The 25426-nt window shown below is 36.6% G+C and overlaps 3 protein-coding genes across 4 annotated transcripts; 1 reads left to right on the top strand and 2 right to left on the bottom strand.

The window, feature by feature from the left end:
• The first annotated feature begins 143 nt into the window (after window positions 1-143).
• On the top strand, window positions 144-3437 carry LOC18055065 (nucleolin). The gene is made up of 3 exons (XM_006450511.2): window positions 144-967; window positions 1981-2236; window positions 2688-3437. Exons 1-3 carry the CDS (start codon window positions 629-631, stop codon window positions 3074-3076), a joined length of 984 nt encoding a protein of 327 aa, XP_006450574.1. The 5' UTR covers window positions 144-628; the 3' UTR covers window positions 3077-3437.
• Window positions 3438-3534: 97 nt separating this feature from the next.
• Window positions 3535-20008, bottom strand: LOC18055064. 2 transcript variants are annotated; one of them, XM_024177420.1, is made up of 23 exons: window positions 18031-20008; window positions 16606-16804; window positions 16433-16492; window positions 15544-15648; window positions 14686-14826; window positions 14302-14364; window positions 13848-14078; window positions 13639-13722; window positions 13070-13227; window positions 12444-12960; window positions 10776-10946; window positions 10582-10641; window positions 9527-9649; window positions 8660-8935; window positions 8246-8311; window positions 7932-8063; window positions 6837-7661; window positions 6423-6703; window positions 5862-6118; window positions 5189-5427; window positions 4877-5068; window positions 4254-4526; window positions 3535-4000 (listed from the first exon to the last, which is right to left on the bottom strand). In XM_024177420.1, exons 1-23 carry the CDS (start codon window positions 19983-19985, stop codon window positions 3854-3856), a joined length of 6555 nt encoding a protein of 2184 aa, XP_024033188.1. In that variant the 5' UTR covers window positions 19986-20008; the 3' UTR covers window positions 3535-3853. The 2 variants fall into 2 exon arrangements, with proteins under 2 accessions (XP_024033188.1, XP_024033189.1); XM_024177421.1 differs by lacking the exons at window positions 3535-4000; window positions 4254-4526 and having other exon boundaries at window positions 4935-5063.
• A 1560-nt stretch (window positions 20009-21568) lies between these two features.
• On the bottom strand, window positions 21569-25051 carry LOC18055063 (psbP domain-containing protein 5, chloroplastic). Its single transcript, XM_006450508.2, has 11 exons — window positions 24951-25051; window positions 24683-24852; window positions 23614-23722; window positions 23322-23371; window positions 23126-23193; window positions 22940-23038; window positions 22582-22641; window positions 22329-22388; window positions 22183-22237; window positions 21774-21823; window positions 21569-21680 (listed from the first exon to the last, which is right to left on the bottom strand). The coding sequence occupies exons 1-11, from the start codon at window positions 24998-25000 to the stop codon at window positions 21582-21584; spliced, it is 870 nt and encodes a 289-aa protein (XP_006450571.1). The 5' UTR covers window positions 25001-25051; the 3' UTR covers window positions 21569-21581.
• Between the last annotated feature and the right edge of the window lie 375 nt (window positions 25052-25426).

Genomic DNA, 25426 nt, shown 5'->3' with positions numbered 1-25426 from the left:
CAAAACGACAACGTTTCCTCCTAATTTCATTCTGTAACACTGGCCCCTGCAATGTAATTTTGGAAAACTATCGGCACCTAATCTGCAATACTAACAAAATAAAGGGACTGTTTAGTTACAAACCACGTTCGCCATATAAATATCAACCTTTCGTGTTCCTTCCTCCCATTACGTTATCTCTCAATACGAAAGCCCTACTAGTACATTCATCACAACAGCAACCGCTGCATCTGCATAGCGGCCGTGTCGTGAAGCTCTCCTCTGTCGTTTCAAACCCTAATTTTCTCTCTCTAGAACTCTCTTTACGTCCTCTCTCTCTCTCTCGCTCTCGCTCTCGCTCTCGCTCTCTACAATCAATCTCGCTTGCCTTTCAGGACAATCATTTAGGAGTTATTATCTACAATCGCGACCCCTTTCATCGCATTTCGTACAAATTTAGTTTTCGGCTTGTTTGTTAGTTATTTTCTTCAATCGTAATTTGTCGACATCCAGATTTGAATAAAATCAATAAAATTTTGCGGCAAATTACAATTTAATCCTTTATATTTTAACAATTAGTATATTTTCCCCCAATTCTGGACTCTTTGATCATTTACACCCCTAGATCGAAATTTATAGGGAGAACAAAATGGTCGGTGGTGGAAGGAGAGACGATGGATCGCTGGTGATCAACAACACGAACGTGTTTGCTGCTTTGGAGACTCTAAGGAAGAAGAAGAAGTCCGATAAAGAGAAAGGGTCATCGAAAAGCAAAGGTTCCTCGAAATCGCAGCAGCAGAACAAACAGGCCGAGGAGCCAAAGGTGTTCTGGGCCCCTTCGCCGTTGAAAGTTAAGTCGTGGGCTGACGTCGATGACGATGACGATGATGATTACTACGCCACCACGGCTCCTCCCCCGGTCGCATGGGGATCGTCTGACGCGCCGGCGCCGAGCCAAGAGGAGGAGGAGAAGCCCGCCAACGTCGAGGTGAGATACTACGTCGTTTAAATTTCTCGTGTATTTATATGTATCTATAGATTACTAAGTTTGGATAAAATCTTAAGAGAAACAGTGAAAACAACTCCTTTTATTATATTTTGATTTTGAGGGTTGGGGGCTGTGACACGTCTAATTTGTGGTTGATTTTGACGGCGATTCTTGTTTTGATGATGTACATATTTCGATGACTTATTCACACTGGGTGAAATTAGTTTAGGATGGTAATTATTATTATTGTTATTATTATTATTATTATTATTGTTTGTTGAGGGTCAGTTCTATTATAACATTAGTACATATCCTCTTAGCCTATTTGATTTATTTTTATGCATATTAGTTTAATTATGCTTATTCAATATACTTCTTTGATATTTTCAACTTCTAGAAGTTTAGTGAAAATCATTTGAAGTTTTTTAAATACCCTGTTGGATAATCACTTTTCAGTTATTTCTTAGGTAGTTATGAATGATCCCATTTCTTTTTGTTTTTTTACTTTCTCTTCTTTACATAAACAAGTTCATTTGGTCTCTGCAAGCCATTTCTATCCTAGACGGTGCCATTTATATTATGTCAATTAACTTGGTACTTGCTGTGTGGTGGGGTGCAAGCAACGCGTCTATGTAGCTAACCTTGGACTTGCTGAATTTGGAATCATTCATTTATATTTCCTTCTTCAGTATCTTTTCATGAGACTGTTGTACTATAGTGCTGGATATTTCAAATATATTTGGTTTTTTCGTTGGTCAGGTTGAAACCTGGATGTTAGAAGTGTTTGGTCATTGTGGGAGAAGATGGCAATTGTGTGATTGAATGTTCTCCCTATGTTTGCACTGCGCTATCACTTTTATGCTAATATTTTTCACAGATTTATGATCGGTGATCACACAACTTTGTATGTTGTAGTGTGTTATAGCAATTTGAGTGCCTTAAATAGTAGTTTTATACGTTTTGACATGTAAGTCCTACATGGTGGCTTGACCATTGGCTATTTGTGATTACAGGAGAGTGAAAGTGAAGAAGATATCCTAGATGAAGGGGATGACGAGGTAGAGGAAGAGCATGATCGTGAACCTGAGGTCCCAGTGCACCATGAGCCTGTGGTGAAGCCTCCTGAAGTTTCTGTAGTACCTAAGGAGTCAGAAAGGCAACTCTCGAAGAAGGAGAGGAAGAAGAAAGAACTGGCGGAGCTTGAGGCTCTTCTAGCTGATTTTGGGGTTGCCCCAAAAGAGGGAAGTAATAGCCAAAATGAATCACGTGGTAAATAGACTGTTTGAATGCTACTTTTTTTTTTGTTTTTGGAAGGTTTCTAATTCTCAAGTCAAGAATTATGTCTGTAGCACATGGAAAAGTGGTTTACGTTGTTTGCTTGCAGTAAATTTCCTTCAGTCATTTGTTAAAATATGCATTAATATCCCTCAGTCATTTGTTAAAATATGTGTTCTTTAACATTCTTTATTGAAAAATCTCTGACATACTTTTTCTCTCCTTTTTGATCATTCACGCTCTCAACTCTTGAGTCGGGAAATCCCCCCGGTGTGGTGGGGGGAAGCTGAATCCTTTCCTCTCTCACTTGTCTCTCTCTTTAATGCAGATACGCACACATGCATGGTGCTTTAACACTCATGCATGCTACAAGCACTAACTAATGATTTATGGACCAACTTGCCTTTCTATTCATTTTCTAAAAATGAATTATTTTAATGTGCAGATGTTGCACAAGACAAGAAAGATGCAGAGCTAAATGGAGAGGAAGAAAGGAAGGAAAATGCACCTGGTGAATCTAAAAGTGCTAAGAAGAAGAAAAAGAAGGATAAATCTTCCAAAGATGTGAAGGAATCGCATGAGCAGCCTAATAATTCGGATGCCACTAATGATCCAGATAATGCTGGTGGATCTGAACACGCAGATGATGATGCATCTGCTGTTGATGTGAAAGGACGGTTAAAGAAGTTGGCTTCTTCTAAGAAGAAGAAGTCTAGTAAAGAGATGGATGCTGCTGCAAAAGCAGCGGCCCAAGAGGCTGCTGCAAGAAATGCAAGGCTTGCTGCAGCTAAGAAAAAAGAGAAGAACCATTATAACCAGCAGCCAGTGCGGTAAAAACCTCATGTTGTTTGGCAGATATATGAACATGTTATTCTTCTTGTTCATATATATAACAGTGCAAAATAAGTGGTGGACTTTTGGCTCTGGTATTGTTAAACATGACATTTTAGCTGTATTGCTGTGGACTAGGGGTAGTTACCTGTTGGCATTGTGGGTCTTATTGTTCTTCTGTTATAGTGGAACACATTGTTTTGGCAGTTTTGTTTATGAAAATCATTACTTGACAGTACTTGTCGATTATATAATTGTACCCATCTAGCTCTTATTTCTGGTTATTTCCTTTGGAATAGACGGTCAAGACAAGTTAAAATCTGGTGATGATATAGACTTTAGTTTGGTATATGTTATTATTTAATTGTTCTAAGTCAGGCAATTGTTGTTTTCATTTTAATTGAACTCTTGAAAATCACTCGGGCGTGCCGTTTCTTCAACTGTATAGGCGTCTTTGCGAGATTTGATGAATGATGTTGAAAGGCACAACATCTTTGGAGGGGGGGCCAAAAGGGTAGCAAAAAAAATTCCAATCTTTTATGATCCAAGCTGAAGTTGGTGTCACATCCGACTTCAGTTAACTGATTTTGTTCATTTTGTTCACTTCTGCTTTTGTACAAAAAGAGGATAAACCTATGAACAAGCTCATTCATTTCTGAGCAAAGAATAATAATAGCATGTCTACATCTAGCTATTTCTCTTACACTCTTTTTCCTTGTCTTATTTCTTTGAATTTCTTCTAAGTACACCAGAATATTTAAGAGATTACGGTGAAGAAGCTTAGTCCTGTGATGTTGCAGAATACTCAAAAAGGAGGCGTTTGGAAGGAGCAGATTGTAGGAGCACTCTCAGGCGGCTTGTAAGCTGATAGATCAATGTCCATTGCATAGCCATCTCCGAGTCTTTCATCTGCCTAACAATAGAGGCCTAAGAAGAAGAGAAAAGTTGCTTTAGCTGATAATAATCAAATTAAAATGCTAATATTTTAACAACTTCATATCTAAAATGTAGAAAGGCCCTATAAAATGAATTGGGTTATTTTTTCCATCGACCTAGGTATTTTCTTTTTTCTTTTTCTTAGTTAATACCAAGTTATCTAAAAACTGAGAAGCTCCGACAAATGAAGAACAAAAGATATTGAGGAGATTAGAGCATGATAAAAAGTAGAAATTTAGATGACCTGGAGACGTTTCCCAAGCTGAACTTCAACTTCTGTACCAAATGAAATATTATTGGCCAGAGATTTAAGAGGATCAACAGTCGGATCAACAGAGAGCAAACTAGGTATCTGCGGGGCATACACCAGCCTCCACCTAGCCTGACCAAACTCTCCCTTTCCTTCTATTCTTGGCATCAGTGTTTCAAGTGTTGCTGTTGCAAGCTTTTTGAATGCAAGTTGGCCATCACCTTCTAGTATGGATTCTGCCAATTGGCTCTCAAGGACTCTTGCAGCCTGTGCAATTAGGAAAAATAAGATATTGTCCAGTAACTCAAATGTAAAAAACAAATACATTTTATCTGAATCTTGCAATTGTAAAGACAACTTAAAAAACGCAGATCAAAATGTGGGGAGAATCATGTAAGTGTCAGAGATTGCTATGAGATTAAACTTCATGTAAGTGAATATTCATCCAATCCCAGTCCAATATATACCCTTTCAGTATATGGAGATCATTATATGACAGGCCAAAGAAATTATTATATACATGGATAACTAGTCTTGGCCGAGAAAACTCTCATCCATCAGTTCAGGTACAATAAAAGGAAGAATGATCCCTGACCACGATATTCAATGTTCTGTACCTCCGTAGGTGAGAGGACATCTTGTTCCATGGAACGTGTTGATGTAACTACAATCTTGTCCTGCCAATTGCTGCCTCGACTTTGAATCCTGAATTGCCACTCTGATCCTACCAAAGCTAAGTCTAGCATTGGGTCCAGTCCATGCTCGGGCTCAAATTTGGCTATATTTAGATGCTCTCGCTTGAGCCTAACCTAAACTCAAAAAGGTTAATGTCAGAACATTTGATAAAAACTACCAGCCAACCTAAATGTTGCAGTTTTTTTAAATGATTAATTACATAACACTAAACAAGGAGAAGAAAAGACACTCACTTGAGTTGCAACAAGATTAACATCACCATTCTCAAAAGTTAGAATGCCTTTGGGCTTTATCAACTTGGGATGTGAAGGACCATTTAACTCAATCTCTCCACTGACAGCAAAATTAAGAATCAAAGGATAAACTATCCTCAATTCTGGCCCTAAAACAAGCTTCAAATCACTTAGCCGGATATCTACATTAGGCTTAATATTAACTTGCTCCATCTCCTTTTCATCTGCAGCTGATTTAACTGCAAATAAGCAAAATCAAGAGAATAAAAATAACAATAGGGGTAAACATTTTATATTTTTGCAACTGAAATTTCATTTAAAAATATCATAAGATTCTTAATGATGTGAGAACAATACTCCAGAAAGAGAGGTCATTCAAATATTTTCTAACCAGTCAAGAACTATAATTAGCATGTGTGTTAATTTGCACACTCAAAATATACCAACCCGGCGGTAGAATGGCACTTGGTATATAAACACTTCAAGTTCAGTGCCGTTACCAAAGAAAAGTACAAAGAATAAAAATGGTTGTCACCAACAATACCCCACCCCACCCATGAAAATGATTGTTCAAAGAAATTCCTCCTAAAAAGTTCAAAATTTTAACTTCCTTTGGAATGTCTTACTGGAAGATCATGAGGGAAAACGAATCACAGTGACTGTTAAATATTACCTGATGGTCGAGGAAATTTGGTCATTGAAGCAACAGGTTCAGAGCTAAAAAACCGTGAAACATATCGAGAAGCAACTGCACGATTGATTCCACCACCTGGAAGCCTGGACTGATTTGCCTCCAATCTGTTGAAAGGAGCAGTTCCACTACCCTTATCATGAGGTAGATATGCTTCACCGTGGCTCAATTTAATATTCCCCGAAATGGTTGGTTGCAGAATAGAGCCAGTTATTTGCATCTGAGTATCGACCTGGCCACTGATTTTGGCAAGACATTAAGTTATGGTCAGTATGCAAACATATTAGGAGACACAATTATGACAACTAACAGAAAATGAATTATAAGCATGCAAAAGTAGTTCAAAGTGTAAAATATGTCTATCATCATCTTTCAATGAAGTAGTGATTAGAAAGCAAGAACCATCATGCATTCAGGAACTCAATCATCGAAGAAAGAGATTAATGGATGCACCAAGCAAAGATACCAGTACCACAAGCAAATTAGTGATGCCAAAGTGCAAGGATATATGGTTGTTAAAGATGCTGTCTTAGAAATAAGCACCTTAATATATTCTTCGCCCGTACTTCCAGAACTTCACACTTCAAATCAATTTTATCACCAAGTGATGCTTCATTTGTTCTCAGGGGCAGATTGCCTTTTATGAACAGCTTGCCCCTTCTGCTTACCCTGCTTTCCAGTGAAGTGATACATAACCTATTTGATTTCACATGTACAGTGCCTCCAAAATTTGTGAGTGGTTTCCGAAGTACTGGTGAAGATATAGATGCTCTATGGAATGACGCAGATCCATCAAGGACAGGTTGCTCAACTGTACCTCTGACCTATTTATTAGAAACAAATCACAAGACTTGGACAGTAAATATCAAATCTTTCCAGATCATAATTGTTTATTTAACCACAAGTACAATGCATCTAAGTTGATAAATTGGCCTATTAAGAAACTATCTAATGCACCTGAAGCATAATATCAGCATTGCCCTGAAGCCACTTGGCATAAGGAGATAAAGCTGTCAGCAGCATCATGCCCCCATCCTTTATATCAGCATCAACTCTCACTTCACCAACATCTAAAATGTTCCAGTTCAAACCTTTAAGGCTTTCTGCTAATTGAGTATCCCAACCTTCTTCAGTTCTATCTCGAAGATTTATCTTCTCACCAGTTACATCAGCAGACCCTCTATTCCTTTCCTTCACCCAACCAGGAACCCAAGCTGCTCCACTTTTATCTGTTTCCACATGTTCTTCCTCTGACGTACTATTTTGGACCAAACTGACAGGAACACTTCCTTGTATATGTACATGGCCATTTTGGATGATTGGTTCAAATTTTGCATTAAACAGAAAACGACTGGTTGATGTTAATGAAGCAACTATTTCAGCTCGTCCAAGATCAATGCCACCAATGGCACCATCCAGCAGCCTTACCTGAACATCACACTCTGGTTTTGCAAGATTACCTCTTAGATCTCCTTCCATGTGCAATATACCCCTAATTGGTGCTAACAATTGTCGCAAAGAATGAATGGCATCAGTAGCTGAAGATTCAATGACCTGAACAACAGTAGGGACTAGACTGACAGGAAAATTTAGAACAGCAAAATGAAGATTGGATTTCGGCCCCAGCAGTGTCCCATCAGCATGGATTGTGGCATTATCTTTTTGGATAAACATTTTCTCAAGGCGCAGACCATCATCATTGCTGTACGCGCCAGCAGCCAGAACACGCTGAGTTCTGTAAGTTCCCCACTCCCAATCCTCTCCATGAAAGTCAAATTCTGCCTGACACACACATGCAAGAAGGGGGAAAAAGATACTGTTACAGACAGACGCAGAGAGAAAACTCATGAAAGATCATTGGCAGTGCAGTAATGAAGGACGCTCCCCCCCCCCCCCCCCCCCCGAAAAAGAAAAACACCAAAAAAAATTCAGAAAGGGAAAAATATTAAAGTAAAACCCTGAAGATCAGTTTACAGAAATTCAGCAGTTGCGCATGGCAAAGCAATGATAAACTAGAATCTAATAACTCAACAATGACTGAAATATAAATACCATAGTATCCCCATTGCCTCCACCACTTGCATCAAGAGAGCCACGCCAGCGGCCTTTGAATTCAGCTAAACCTGGAAGACTCAAGTCTTCAAGAATAACTTCATTTGATGAAGCATAATGCTTCTGTACAACCTGAATTTTTATAAAGCTGTTAAACTCATATCAACACATAAACCTGAGGTCAAAAGTTCTCTATGCACTCATTATAAACAAAAAATTACACGCTACTCAGTCCGATAGGCTTCAAGCTAAAGCATTAAATACTGCAGCTTTTGAAAAGGAAATGAGTATAACTCAGTTTAAAATGTTAGTACCTCGAGCAGGTCCTGAAGGTTTTCAGCATATATTCCCACTGACTGCAAACTTTGTATAAAAAGGTCCTGAGACAAGTAAAATGAACAGAGCACAATGAGTGATTTGTAATCGAAATGAAGGATAACAGTATATATGCCAGTAGAAGACATGAAATAAGATGCAAGTACCAAGCTGACATGAGAAAATTACTGTTCAGACTTCACAGGCTATCATCCCATCATTATTCATTGTGTTAGTTATAGGCTTATAGCAACTAATTATTGCCTGGACCAAACAATTTTCTTGAGATGTTATCAAATTTCAAATTCCAAATCTCTCCAATACTCCTAAATTTTAATATCATAATTTGCTAAGCTGTCCACATTATCACTATTCATAAAAATCCAACAGTTAAGCAGAATTCAGAATTCAACCTTTGATCTTGAGCGAACAGCAGGATCTGCACTTCGAGAAAGAAGTCTAGCAAGTGGAAGCATCTCAGCAACCTCAGCCCGAGGAACTTCAAGTCGCATTCTCCACCTTCCCATTGAAGATATGACACTACCCAAATGCCCAGTCATAGCCCTTTTAAACAAGCCATCCCTTTCCTTTCCAGAAAAGTTCCGATCACGTGTACCAGGCAAGACATATTCACCTTGAAGCTCATAACGGCTATTGATTTGCTCCAAAATAGTTTTTTCAACAGTGATCTAATGCACACCATAAAGTAACAAACTCAGCCACATTCTTCACAAAGACATATTATTCAATGTTACAGACAACATAAAGGGATATTAAAGATCATAATAAACCAGACTAAATATTCCATCATTAACTTTTCAGGCTACATATAGCATTAGTTCTTTATACCAATGCTATCCACTCGTGACCTCATTAAAACACTTGGAACATCAAGGAAAAAAATATTAGGTTGACATCACAGTGTCATTACTGCAAAATAATTGTAAATTTTACAATTATGTATTGAAATTCACAAGTGAAAATAAGCTGAGTCAATGATGTACACAAAGGACAAACGGCTGGTTTTTTGAAATCAGCAACCAGAAAAAGTAGGAAACGTCTCACTGTAGCTAAACAATGAGAATTAAATAGATGAGTGAATAAATCAAGAGATTATGGCTTTGCACGTATATTTGAAAAATAATTTTCTGAGAAATTAGTTTCGCCCGAATATCAAAATACAGGGTATGCAATCAGATGTATCACCTGGATAGCATGGAATTCAACAATGACAAACAGTGAAAGTTGATAATTGTAAGGGGTCTAGTGTTGGTACTTACAACATCTCCACTCCATCTGACGGCCACATCTAGGGCTTCACCGAGCAAACCACTGAATTTTGGCCGAAGTACAGATAAGAGACCATGACCCCTTCTTTTCTGAAGATTAAGCTGAATCTCTGCCTGATAGAAAACCAACAAGTGATGACTGAGCAAATTTTAAGTGTATACATTGTTAATCATCAATATTCAAGCAGATCAAGTTTCTAAAGATTGGCATAACATCAAGCAGATCAAGTTTCTAAAGATCAGCACAACATCAATTTAACATTGAACACCTTCAACACATAATAAGGATCATGAACACTTCAGAGCAAATGACATAATGGTCATAACGCTGAGTAGAATCTTCTATAAGATTTGCAGGAGAAACTGAATGTATCAAACTTTTACAAAGAGAAATCCATTAAAAGGAATAATCGCTTTTTCCAGATACAGATCTATGTGTAGGATTTTCAACTGTTGTAAATAGATAGCTATGCTGCAGTTGTACAATAGAGGCCCTTGTCGTTTGAGCTTTGGAGTCTTTCCATTCTCCTTACTGTTGCCTTCTTAGGGAGGTCAGCCAACTAGGAGAAATGATCTCCCAGACAATCTAATTGCCCTAAAAATAGAATGGCACAGGCAGCAAACAATGCAATGCCCTCTGCATTATAGCGTTTTCAGGCACAATCTAATTTAATATTAAATTTTGAAACATTGCAGTTGGCTCTTGCTAGCCTGAACAACTAGATTATCTGTTGGAATGCCAGGAAGGATGCAATCACCAAAATATTTGTCTGCTGAGCTATTTCAAAGGGTATAGCTTAAGCTTCTTTCCTTAACAATTTAACTACGTAATTATTGATACAGAACATCTCCGGTTCATATTCATAATTTACAGTCACATTAGAGTGGAATGAGCAAGAGATGCTCTGGAGAGCAGAAAAAAATTGTGGATGCTTATAAACCACTTACGACAAAGAGGGCAATGTCATGAACTACTCATTCATTCAAAATAGATAAAATCAGGAAGGGGGAAGACCAAGGAAGATGGTTGATCCAAATAGGCTTACCCTTTGTATTGTTCCACGAAGTGAAGCCAGCTCCAATTCATCAAGTGGCAAATGGCGTACCTACAACCAGCATATTATAGCAGGCAAGTTAAATAACTCATCTTTCTAAAGATATTCCATTTTAATGGATACAAACACCCGATACACAACAAATCGAGAAAATTCAAATTTAAACATCCAATGTTTCATGATACCTCCAATGTAATTGACTGCAATGGTCGAAAACAGACATTAGCTTTTAGTTGCCCCTTCTGCAAGGAAAAAGACAACAATTTCTCATTCTGCGAGTTGTCTTCAGAACTAGGCTGCAATGGTCCCACCAGCTCCACTGCCAAACTTTCATCTGGTCTACCTGTGGCATCCATCTGCACCACCACAAATGAGCAAATATTTCAGAATGACTTATCTAGTATTAGAAAAGAAGCAATATTGGGTATGTCCCCACCCTGAGCCTCCATACTTGAATATCTATGTCAACTATCACATACATTAACACATCAGTCTCTATATACATCAGAATCACTAATGTCCCTAACGTAGCTCAGGCAGAGATTTATATATTAAGCAGACATACTACGTCTAATACATAAACATAGTGCTCTTTTCAAGAAAAAGGGTCATACAAAAACACAGTACTCTTTTCAAGAAAAAAGGGTCAAACCAAAATAAGAAAGTCCTTGGGGGTCCTGTAGTTGTATACTTAAACGGATAACATTTATGCGAGAACTTATCATCTTAAGAGGATGGAAGAGTGTAAATTGTCAAGCAAGTTTCAGACAATAAAATTCTTAACAAACAATCTTCAAAAAAAAAAAAAATTCCAATTCCTTTTGCTACTGGGATAGACATAACCACACAAGAGATTGGAATAGCTCACCAAATGAGGTCTTAATCCATGGAGGAAATGATTGGTAATATTCTTGGCTCTACCCTCAAATGTAGAACAAACGAAAACAGGATGGAAAGGAAATTACAATTATAATGGCGAGACATCTGGAAGCTACAGAAGGACACAAACCAGACGATTAGCTTGAACTTATAATGTTGTCCCAGCAATTTCGACAACCACATAAATAGAGCATTTCAAGCTTTTCAAGTTCTTTGAGCAACCCAGAATGGCAAGATCTTTTATTAACAAAATAAAAAAAAGGGCATTGGGTAGTTGCATAAACAAATAGGTAAACATTCATTTAGTCCCTATATTTTTACTTAAGTGATCGTTTAGTCCCCATATTCTTAAAAAAACCTCAGTATACCCTTGTTATTAAGTATGTTACATTTTTGTCCTTATTTTTTCCTTACTTTTACAATAATACCCTAGAAACAATATGCTTGACATTAATTAATTTATCTATAAAAATTATTTAGTAAATTAACTAATAATTATTTATTAGCAAATTTATTAATAAATATCAGTATGAAAGAATTAGTATTTTTTGTAACTTTGTAATAATCTTGCTAATAATTATTTATAAATAAATTAATATTAGCTGACTTAAAGTAATATTTAATATCCTGGGAACAATCTTACTTATAACTGTATATAAAAATTTTAATTTACCACATTAATCCTAAAAATAAATAATAACTTAAAAATTAACATTAATTTTTAAGTTGGTTTTAAGGCTAATTTGAGGAATTAAATTTTTTTCTTTTCATTAATATCTCCAAGAATATTGTTGTAAGGTATTATTGTAAAAGGAAAGAAAAATTAAGAGGAAGAACGTAATATGTTTAACAGTAGGAGACTAGGAGTGTCTTGAGGTATTTTTAAAATATAGGGACTAAATGAGCAATTACCCTAAACAAACACACAGATTCTAGAAATATCTTGTTTAAAGATAATAGTTGTTAGGCATTACCTTGATATGGTCACGTGAAATACTCAATGGTCCAACCAACTGTGGTGCCAGTGTCAACTGATTCAGTTTCAGACCTGAAACTGACACCTCCCCAACAAGACTCTGTTTGTTTGCTTTATTTGTCATTTCCATGTTCTTGTCAGAATCAAAATTTTGCACGGTAGATTCACTACATGGCTTAAGAACCTTTCCCTGAAATTTTATCTTCCCAGTTGCTTTCAAGTGTGTGGGTCTTGGAGAATCAAAAGGATAAGAGACCAGGCTGAAAAACTCAAAACCACGCATGCGCAAGTCCAAATCAACACCTTCTACAGTAAATGGTATTGCACCCTTCACATCAGACTCCTTTCTATCTATCCAGTAGTCATCGGGATAAGATGTTTGAACTTCAGTGTACAATTCAAAAGCAGCAGATGAAGAACTAACAGTGATACAATCATGGGAGATCATGATAGCTCCTCGAGCATCAGTAAAAGACCCTTCTGCTTTTGGTGCAATCCATTTAATGTCAAACCTCCTATTTTCAAAAAGAAAGACCAGTAAGCCAAATTTCAGTATAATCAAGAACCATTAAAGACAAACACAAACATGAGAACATGAAAAAAGATGCAGAAAGTGAAGCCTACGGTCTCAGAAGAGATCCAGAAAGTTTTGTCTCTCCACTTAAATCCCCTAATTTGAGCGGCATCAGTTGAAGGTAATCCGATATATAACGATGTGCAATTTTATCAAAGGACACATTTCCAGAGAAATTTACATCTATTGCTCTATCATCCACCTCACCCTGCAAAAACAAATCATTTTACTCAAAAAATAACAAAACCATAAAATAAAGAAGTTAATGATGATTACAGAAAAGTGAAGAGAATGATTTAATTTTCCAGCCATTCCAGCCAGTTAGGGCCTTATTGAAGAAGACACTAAGATGTTAGTCTATAAGTCTCAAATCCTAAGGTAGATAACTGCAGATCAGAAGAGCCACGGCAATGATTAGATTCACAGAACTAAAATTATTAAATGAGAAGATCAAATCCACCCAAATAAAAGATTGGGAAAGGGACATTCAGGAAGCAATATTATAATGTATCCAAATTACCAATCAAGCACCACCATTCAGACATCACAGTAACACAACTTTGGTGAAAAAGAGAAGTTTAGACTTTAGACAGGTTCCATCTCAGAAACAGTTATATACCTCTGGGCAAATCCATGCATTCCCTGCCCCACGAATTTCGCCACCATCAACAAGGCTAGCTCTAATTCCATATAAGTCAGCAACCTATCACAGGCGCAGCAATTCTCTTTTTATCAATTTTAAAAGCGAAATGGCACAATCACCACTCTCTTTTAATTTTAAGTGTAATGTCACCAACTTTCGGAAGGAGAAAAAAAAATAGCACTTACACAATTATCAGTATTAAAAGTAAAGTTAGCTGATACATATGAAAATGGAACACGGTCAAAAGCTGCCACAGCCCCAGCCTCCTTGCTTTTCAACATTGCTTCCATAGCAGCAGACACAGGAACATCAGAAACAGAATAAGACATCTTTCTAGAAACCATTCCACTTCCCACGAATATAGGTGCATCTAATGGGCCTTGACAGTTAAACACAGCAGTTACAGAACCAGCCAACTGCATTCAGTAAAGAAAAAGGAAGAATGTGAAAATAGGGACCATTTAATAACTTACTTACAGGTTAAAAACAAAAAGAAAATTGTAAAGATGAATTGAGATTACTATATTCCTAGGAGAGGTAAATAAGATATAATAGGAACTAACTATCAGGTTTTGGACAAATAGCAAATAAAATTGCAGATAGGAACCCAGACAGACTCAAATTAAGTAATTAACATACTGGGAACAGCAAAGGCTTCATCTTGAAAGTTCTCATCAAAGCATTTACTTCCACACAAGGAACCTGGAAATTCAGTATGATAAACATATTAATAGATAAGCTGAAAGCTGTAAGAAAAAAATTTGAAAAAAAATACTGCCAGCTGCTGGTTTAACCTCAAAGGAAATGCCAGGAATTAGAATTGATATTCTATGAGAAGAAAATAACACTTACTTAAGTGCCCCTCATTTGTTACATTCCATAAAGTTCAAAGTAATTATAGAAGCTTAGAATGATCAAGTCAAACACTGATCTGAATGACACAAATACATTCTGCAGAATCAAATTCAGTTTGAAACCTATATGCTAAGTCATTCACATTCAATCAAATGTAGTAATAGACACCTGGCACATCAGATGAAACTCCCCTTCCTCAGGATGAATGCCAAAATCTCCTGAAGCTTCCAAAGGAACACTGCCAAACCAGCCACTTGCATTGTGTAGGAATATTCTTTGACCACGGAAACATAAACTTGTTGAAATATCCTGCGAGAAAGTCACATAATACAATAAAATATTCAAAACCTCTAACCATGCTTGATATGATAGACTGACTACAATGATTTCACATTTCAGAATACATATATCATTTTGAGCTAGCGCATAGCATAAACATAAAAGCAATCAGATGAAAGCAAGATGATCAAAAAAGAACAAGGGCCAGCAAATTTCTTTGTAATAGGTAAAATATTCTTAAGAGATAGTGCTATCTCATAGCTCCCCATTTCCAATAATAAAAAGCTGGCCCTGAAAAAAGAATTTCTTCGTACTAGCAGCAAGTTCTATCCTTTCTTCACAGTTCACAGGACACCCAAAGTACATCCCTGATAATAGATTCTCTTCCTGTCCATGAAGTTACCTCTACCCATACCCACACTCAGTGTCTTTAAGAGAACGACATTATCAATATATGACTCTTGTGCCCCTTAAGCATTAGAGAGACCAAATAACTTTAAGGAGAATAAAGATATTAAAATTGCTTCAATATATATTTGCATCTTGCCATCACATTCGTGCACTGACTTGTACCTAAAATGGCCTTTAAAAACAAGCCCCTAAAGCCACCATGAATCAGTTACCCAACAAAATAACCTTTCTTCTATACAACTATTACTGAAAAATTACAATTATATACACTGCAAGAGATATCTTTACGGAGAGGGAAGGAGGCAAACATTTGAGAAGAAATGGAAAGGGACATACAGAAAACGAAGATGGGGCATCAAATATTCGAAAGGCCAATCCTGTTATGTCAAGTTGTCCATGAAGACTTGGAAATGTTTCCCCCGTGGACATGCATAAGTGAACCTGCGAAAAGTAAAGGTACAAAATGAGAAAGGCAACTGAAAAATTGGCCAGGACATGCAATATTTTAGCAAATTTTGAGCTTTCTCATCGACTTGCGGTAAAAGAGAAAACTCAAAGCAAATTACAAAAAGAAATATCCTCGTGGAGTAGAAAAAAAGAAAAAAAAAATCAAGAACATCGAATATCTGCATGACTTGTTGAGGATGTTTGCTGTTGAAACTAATGATTTAGATCCACCAACATCCCGACGTGAGCAGACTATACATAATCCAGAAAGAGATACAATGTAATAGCTGGTTGGAAAGAGGCAATAAATCTAGTACAAAGACTTTAACAAGGTAGATATGAAATACCATTTCTCCAAAATCATCTGAAGAATGTTTATAGCATAAGCCTCAGCTTTTGTAACAACTAACCATCCAAGAGATTTAGATCTCATTTAGCATGGTTGCAGTTTTCAAAAGCAAAATATGACCGACTAGCATGCATTTTTAGAAGAAAAACATGCGCAGATATCAAAATTGTCGATCTCGCATAATCAACAAGAGATTTCTGAAACACCAAAGTCAGATAAAATGGCAGAACAAAACAAAGCAAGACCATAACAAACAGAAAAAAACGATAATTCCCATATCAGCTTTGACATAGGAGTGAATGCATATGAAAGAACTCCAAATAGAAGTATCACTACGGCTCCTCCATAAGATCTAAACTTAAGCTTCTTTCTGACATAGGTCTGAAACTGTAGGGGGAAAAAATCAACTAAATGGAGTCAGAAAAGCACCTCACCAGTAGCTCTCCCCTTGGACCACATTATTGGAATTTCTAGAATCCTTTCAAAAAGCTGCATAAAGAGGACAAACACAGCACAAGATACAATAAAATATCAATCATCTAGGTTGCAGCAACAAATGCTTAGCAATTCTAATTATACATCACACTCACACTATACCTTACCGGAACAAATAAATTCATAATTTTCAAATTTCCATGCCATTGCTGCTCTATACTGTCTACAAAAACATCAGCAGACAACCAGCCACCATCGCCAGAAATTGTATCTGATCTCCACATCTTACAGTTGCCACTTACTTGTACATGCACTCGGCCATAGTGATTCTGAAACTTCACATGTCCACTGGCATTCTCCATCTCTCTAGACAGTGAATGCAGATGAGAAAATCAAAGTAAGCGCATAGCTTAATGAAAACAATATGTTTTGAACCCATCTTCAACTAGCTTGATGTTGTTTAAACTAAAGACAGAGGATAAGCATTAAAATTCAACATGCATGGACAGTAGAAAAAAATATATGATACACACATTAAACCAGTACATAATTACAGAGTAAATTAGCAGGGTAGGGAGATACACACCAGATAGGGAAAAAGGGAGAGCCACAACATACAGAAAACAATAGGAAAGTCCATATATACAGGTCTATGCATAGATAATTACTATTATCACCCTCAATTCAACAGACTGAGAAAAATAAGCAATATATTTCCATGCTCTAAACTTCGACAGCTTTTGATAACTAGAAATAGAGGAATGGAGAAGTATAATGATTGACTCTTTAATTAAAGGGAAGGCTCCACGAACTTTTCCCGCAAGTTTGAGAATTTAAAGAGCACTGTATTAGAAGGGCCGACAATACCCAACTTTTGAAGTTTTGGGTTATGGCCAAATGAAGGATTTCTTTCATTAATTTACTAGAAATTAACATTAGTAGAACTAGGCTATGGAATAAAAAGAAGGGAATTAAATCTCTAACTACCAGATTGAGTTTAACATTGATTGCCACATTTTTTATTCAACAGAATAACATACATGGATCCTCACTTTTGTAAAATTCAACAACCAAATCATTAATCCCTCCAAATCTGCCAATCTGCCAGTCTTAAATAATCTCAAAACTCTGTTAAAATGCATTAAAAATGACATCTACAATGCAACGGCTATTGGATAGTTGTAGAAATAATCTAACGCATCTTTCAAATTGATTATGCACAGACCATTATTCTCACAACAAATATAATCAGATAACAAGGTTACTTGAGAAATAGTTTTTCTTTATTTTATATTCATTTTTTTAACAGAATAACTCAAATCATTATTTGAATATTCAGATTTCTTCTTTTCCAAATTGATAAATACTCTTACATTTGCATGACATTGTCTAACTAGACCTGCAGTCAAACATTTGAACCTCAACCTGCAAATCACCTAATTATAAGATTCCATGAACGAATAGTGGAAAATTGCATTAAGTGAAACTGGTTAACTGAATACGTTAAGCAATGTTCAAGTGTTCAGCAACAGAAAACAAAATTTTGTATTCACAATTGAACAGCAAGAGTATGAACTAATAATGGTTCTCACCTAGGCTCCCTATCACCGTATGCAAGCAACATTAGTGTTCCGCCTTTGAAATGAACAGAATCCAGTACAAACGGAAGCATCTTCACGATTCCTTCATTCTGCACTATATATACCCCATCAACAAGTTCTGCAACAACATCTTCAACATTTGGTGCCACACCTGACTTCAACTCCTTAAATGGAGCCAAAAAAGTAGACAATAATTCCCTCACATTTCCCCAAAAAGAGAGTAAGCTTGATTTCAAGCCAAGCGGCCAAATGGAAATTGAATCAAACATTGCATCCTGAGGCTCAGAATTTATGGAAGTTGAAATCTGAGATGCACATACCCCTTGACTCTCAGGTGAATTGTTATCCATACATTTATTTACATCACCACCTACCAAGTCCTCACCCTTTACACTACAACTATTTGTCTCCGTTCCTACAATACTAGGAGCAGATAGCAAATTGTCCCTGACCTTTCTAACTCCACTAAGTCTACCTACAGTCATAAGGAATGGATCACGTATGAAATCAAATTCATTTAACAAGCCATGGACATTTTTGTTAGCAGTAAGATGATGAACTTTTGCATCCTCCTGTTGTTTTCCATTCAAATTATCAGCCAGTAACTGATCTTGATGACTAGTCACATCGGAATAAGTGCCAGCACTAGTATCTCCCTCACTTTTCACCAAAATGTTGTCAAAGTTCAATACATCATCATTTGCAGATGTCTGAGAAGGTTCATCGGACTTCCCTTGTACTAGACCCTGGAAATATGCTTGTGCTGCAAATGCACTACGCTCAAGGATTCGTCTTTTGGCAGTAACACCAGCTACGGACATATCACTTCCATTTACTTTCTTAAACTTGTGCTTTTTTGGTCCTTTTATCGCTTTAGACCAGAACCTTAGTCCTGATCCAGGAATCTTGACACCAAACGATCTCTCCAACTCTGCATGCTTCATATCGTAATCAACACCTGTGTCCATGCAATGATGATCTCCCCAATGCATCTTATCATCCATGCATTTAAAATTCTCAGAGATAGCTAGTTTTGTTGAATGACTTGCCTCCCGCAAAGCTTCATCCTCGAGTTGGCATGAACTATTCTCAGAAACAATATAACCTACCACTGCAGCTTCCCGAGCCATACCATCCCTATCTCTGTACCAGCGATCAGTTGCTTCCTCTCTCGCAAGCCTCCTGGTTTTGGTACGATAATCAATCCCTTCTTCGGTGGAGAAGTGCCTCTGCAGACCACCACCTTCAGATGAGGGTAACCCTAACCAAGAAAAATCCTTCTTTTGTGCAATTAATACTGTTGGATGAGACAAGACAGCATCAATCACTATCTTTCCCCTCCTCAAACTAGCAAAGGGGTGAACACGAAGTTTCATAGTATGTACCTCACCACATGAAAACTCCTCGCTATGAGGCCCAATAGAGCATGACTCCAAAGTAATGCTCAAAGGTGAAACTCTTCGAACCTTACCAAAATCAATATCACGCTGGATATATTCACTAAGCATTGAACAAACAGAGGGCAAAAGCTTGGTCTCAATAAAACTCTTTGCTTTTCTTTGCCCATACCAAACCAATAAGCACACCCCAGATACTACAGCCATGATAATAGAACACCTCACTAATAACAAACCCTCTTTCCAGAATGGTTCCAATGACTTCACCAGAGCCTTACTCCGCACAAAGGGTTCTTTCACACAACTCACCACCAAACCATTCCTTGACCCAATGGATTTCCTCAATAGCTCTACATTTTTCCCACAAAAATGTGAAAACCTAACCGCTTGCATTATCCAATCATTCTGGTTTTTCTCACACTTACACTTGTGAGATACCCTTCTCGCACATTTCCCCCTATCCAAATAAAGACGATTGCCAGAGTTTCTACCATTTAAAGAGCTATACACTACATTTCCAAGAAATGGACAGTGAAGTTTCCCACTCATTATGAGTGAATTTATAAGCTAACTCCACAACTCATCTGATGGGGACTAAGAACCCCGTTCTTAGTCCCCTAACAATTCAATTATCGCAGGATAGCCAAACATTTGATCCCTAAGAGAATAGAGAAATCGCATTATAACACATATAGGCAAAAATTATGCATCTGAGAAAAGGCAGAAAATTAAGATAACAACAAAGCGTTTATTTAATTGTCTCAAAGAAAAAGCAACATAACATAAGTAATTTTGGCATTTATTCTTTTACCGCCTAAATTACACGGAATTAAAAATATTTGAAAAAGTTACTACAAGCTCAGCAATTCATTGCCCCAAATAATTAAATTGATAACAATTTGAAAAAAAAAAACAGAGAAAATTATAAGTAGAATTAATTTACCTATACAGATGGTAGAGAGCATAATAGAGAAGGTGCGAGAATGTGTGTTAGATTTGTTTTGTTTGAAAACTTGATGGTTGCTTGCTTGGCTTGGCGTGGCTTGGCTTGGCCTTGCTTTCGAGTTTCGAAATAATAGCTGATTGCGTGTTTTGTTGTATTTTTGTTGGAGTTTTTGTTTTGTGTTTCGGGGTGGGAGGGAGCTGGGATTCTGGAACTGGCAGGAGAAGAGCGGTATTCTTCTGGCTGCTTATGGGCGGAAATGCCACGGGAATTATTTTAAAATGACGGAAATAACCTTATCTCGCAGTCGCTCACATATGGGTCTGTCGTCCGTTCGGATGAAATCTTTGATTGCTTGCGATGGTGTATTGGCGCCACTAAAACTTCACTCGCATTTCGAAACGACCTAAAGGCCAAAGAAAGATGTCGATTATTACCACTAATATTTGACAATCTTAATAATAAAAATCCAAAAATAATTTATTTTTTAAAAATATTGTATTTTGATCTACAAATATTAGAATAAATTTGTCCATTATCTTGCTTTAAGTAGCTTAGTTATGGCGCAAGCGAATATTTGATTCGAAAACATACAAAATCTACCCTTAATGTTTGGGGAAAAGAAAAACCCCTGCATGCCCATAAGAGGATTATGACGAGAGAAGTGGTCGTGTTCAGAAATTTAAATTCAATTCAAATAAAGTATACACCCAAAGTTGATATAATTAAACGTATATTTTAGTAATTAATTAATTTGGTATATCAAGTTTGGAATTGTTTTTTCGGTGGAATTGTAAGCAGTTAAATGAATAAATATATATTTTCTGCACTAGTTACAAGTGGCTTGCCAAAATTATAAGGATGACAAGTCGTCCTTCAATAATTTATGGAAGATGCGTTCTTTTGAAATATTCATAAACATCAAGTCATTCACTAACAGTGAACGAGATGGCAATAGTTTTTTCCTAGATGACTGGAAGCATTGTCTCCAATGCATTTTTTTTTTCCATTTTTCCAAAATTTTAATATAATTTACCTGCATGACTCAATTAGACAGGCTGCGGAGTTCAATCACTGTAGCAGCTCACCATCAAAGCTAAAAGCAAAAAAAAAGAGGCTAATACATAAAACTTAAATAAGTTTACACCCTTAATACGGGGAAAGGGGGAGGGAATATTGTGGGTGGGGAAAGAAAATTCTTGTCACCAAAATCTCCATGGATCTTTGTATGGAGGAACATAGTCATCTGTGGGAGGCAGAAGGTGAAATGAGGCAACAGATTTTTCCAAGAAAGGTCCCATCTGCATCATCACATAAACGTGATCTTTAGTTTGTCTCAGATACTTATTATTACATTTGTGCGTGTGTGCACGTGTTGAAAGAAAGAGAGAGACCTCGTCCCACTGCTTGCCGAGCGTTGAAGCACTTATAGAATAAAGATAACCTGCGATAGATTTTCACAATTCAGAATGGGATGAGATGTCAGAGAGTATAAAAGAGAGAGTCCCGCAAGAAATAAGCTGTATGTCTTTAGTTGCACAAGTGTTCAATAATACATCAGCAGTGTCAAAAACTGGCACCCAGAAATGAGCCAAACATTCTCTCTTTTCTCCACAGTGTTAAAATTTTTTGGCTAATAAACCCAGATAACTTATCAATGGGTGAGCTTTTTAATTCTTTTAAATCTAAAATAATCAGAATTCATAAGCTCTCAAGCAGTCTTAATATGCAATTAGAGATCTCTTCAAAGGCAGTACTTACTAATAAATGGAGTTAAAAGCTGAAAACATGTTATGATCATACCTTCTCGCTCGGCGGTTGAAGCAACATAATGTCGATAAAGGTTTGGTTCCTGACCCTGCCATTGCATTAGGGTGTCAACGATCAGTAAAAGTATGCAAATCTTTCCATTATGACTTTCTATTGAAGACAAAGAAAAAAAAATTTACAAGATTTGTTGGTGATTTGCGAATAAGATATTCATAAAACCAGTATGGCTCACCATCAACCTGAAGAGGAAAAAACAAAAATAAGAATAGGAAACTAGTTTCATATGCACGCACAGAAACGTAGATATCAACTATATGCTTATGAAACTGTATTTGCTAGGTAAAACTGAAGTTGTTTAACTGTGTAAACCATTTTATTAAGAATTGAACTCAGTTCATATAAGAAAACTTGAAGCAAGGGTTTTGAGCTTACTTTACTAGTATGGGCATCAAGAACAGAACTCTCAGCCATTCGCTGACTTGAGGTGACTCGCTGCAGAAGAATGTTGCTTGTTAAACTAGCATTGCTCCAAGGTCTTAATCATTGGAGGAAAGAGAATCTAAGTAAGCTCTACATGGGCTATTTTAAAACCTATATTATGAGTACATATGATTGGACGAGCTTGGAAGAGTGGAGATTATCTCTTTGAGTTAAAGTTTCGCATTGGATTTATACTACAGGAAGTAGTGAAGTTTCAAAGTATAACTGGGTCAAAAAATCTAGAATTGCATTAAAACTTATTTAGCACACTGTTTGTGCCTGTAGTCCAAAACAGAGTATGATTTATTACCAATGCAGACTTGTCAGACAAAACAGAATCAGCAACATCTTTTGCATTCCACGTACTTTTGTCCTTTGATTTCAAGAACTGAACATTTGGGGGACCTATCTGAAATAAATGTTATAAATTTATAGAACTTGAAGAGATAATCAGAGGGTAAGGATTCATCATGTGTATGACTATGTCAGAAGTTACCGTAACAGAAATGATGAGATTATCAATAATGTCAACACGCTCAGACACGATCCGCAATCGGGCATTAGCTGTATCATATTCAAATTTAGAAGCTTCAGCTAAACTTAGGAAGGAGAAATAAGTGCTCATGAAAGTGGCAATCTGGTTGAAATTTCACCATTCTAATACCAAATAGAGACATAACGGTGAAACTTACGTGACAGTGGAGCAGCTGATGAATAGCGTTCTGGCTTTCTGGATTCCACCCTTCAAATTAATGCACAAGAAATAAGGAACAAAACCGTTTGCCTTTGCATAAATAATATAGCAGAAAATAGTAATTGTCTACACTACGTCATAAGAAAAATCTTTTGAATATTATTGAATTGTTCCATTGACTGTGAAAGTAAGTGAACATATTTGCTGACTAGGAGCTAGCAGTCCGAATGTACAATAAAGAGAAAATGCAGCAAGTCATGCCAAATTTAATCCCATTGTAGGAAACCAACCATTTAAAGAGGAACTTCTTAGATGGCAACTCCATTGGGTACAAATAAGTGTAAGCATTTATTTCATCAACAAATGAAGCCATTTTTACATCCTCTCCAGCAACGGATCCTGCAACATGATTAGTATAATATTTGAGAGATGATAAAATCAAGCAAAGATCAAGATAAGAATAATCATAAATTTAACATGATAGCATCATGTGTAACCAAGATGATTGCTGGAGAATCACTTGATAACAATGTTTCCAGCCAGATCTCTGACAGCATAAAATGGAACATGGTTAACAATAGAATGAAAATTGAATATTCTGACACCCGCGAGTTGTATATGCTTTGGAAAGCAAGAACTGACTGAACTAAAATCATGAAGAGTAACAAATATTGGGTTCTGTAAAAGAAAATGACTGGGGACCTCCAAACATCATTTCTACAAGAACACACACAAAAAGGTGCAACTAAATGCAATCCTGACAAAGAATGTGAGTAGATCGGCCAAAATCTCTTTCTCCTATTCACCGTAAGGAATGTACCATGGTGACATAGCTCAAAGTTAAGTCAAATAACAATAGACAGGCATGTATCTCTGGGCTCCACATGTTCTGAATCAATATTCTCAATTGAGCAGGTTATTGCAACATGTCGATCCTATTAGATCAAGATATAACTGAACTCGATGCTTCACATTAAAATATGAGTTTCAAATGATACGTCATTCCAAATAAATATGAATTCCGGCCATACCAATATGGGCCAATATTCTTTTCCTGTTCGCTCTGTTCCATCATTTTATACATACAATCAACATAGGTAACTGCATATGAGCTTTCGAACTACTGATGCAAGAAAATTTACCATCACCATATGAATTTCAGTCATTCTTTTAGGCAAATTCCATGTACTATATTGCCTATTCTTTCCAAAGAGAATTGCCCAAATAATCTTTTTCAGTGCACACATCATCAGCAAACATATAGTAAGTTCAAACTAAAGACACTGAAATTTAAACAATGATAAGTAATAACAACAACAATGAAGATAAGCCAAACAAGTGAACAATAAGCTTATATACCTGGAGTTGGGAAGCCCAGAGATAACGAGGAAGACAGACCAAAGAGAACTAAATCCCTTCTGCAAAATCCATTTTGTTGAATGGGCTTTGAAGATGCACACGAACACACTATTGCCTTGTTGTTTAATCTGCAATTCTTCTGGCCTTGCACAATGCTGCCCCGATGGTTTCTGCTAGCCACCACAATACACCATTTACAAAATAAATAAATAAAAACAAAATCAAATAAAAGAAAAACATTAAATGCATGCATGAGACGAGAGACAACCTGATGAAATGAAGACGGGGGAGAGAAAGAGAGGGAGAGAGAAGCACCATTATTGTGACGGTAGTCTCATCCACGAGGATTTTGTAAATCGTTTTTTTAGTTATTTTAGCATTTACTGTAAAACTCGGATGTGGCATATTTGCATCTAGACCCATCATTTTTGTTATTATTTTATTTAAATTATTTTAGAAGACAGAAAAATTAATCCAAATATAGTTGTTCATTAGCCTCTCTCAAAATAAAATTGTTCGTTAGCCAATCTGTCGTTACACCAAACAAGCTCTGACAGTCAAATGAACTATAAAAAGCTTTTTACGTCCTTTACCATATCTTTCATTGTTATTATATTAAAATGCAACAAATAAAATAAAAAGTGTAATAAATTATTTTTTTAAAGGTATATCTTTTGGGATAATCATCTCTTTAAATTAAGATAGAAATAAATGATATAATATCATGTCTAAAATAAAAATAAT

This window comes from Citrus clementina, unplaced genomic scaffold (assembly GCF_000493195.1).
Source record: "Citrus clementina cultivar Clemenules unplaced genomic scaffold, Citrus_clementina_v1.0 scaffold_1, whole genome shotgun sequence".
Lineage (NCBI taxonomy): Eukaryota > Viridiplantae > Streptophyta > Magnoliopsida > Sapindales > Rutaceae > Citrus > Citrus x clementina.
This window is presented reverse-complemented; position numbering and strand designations above follow the sequence as displayed.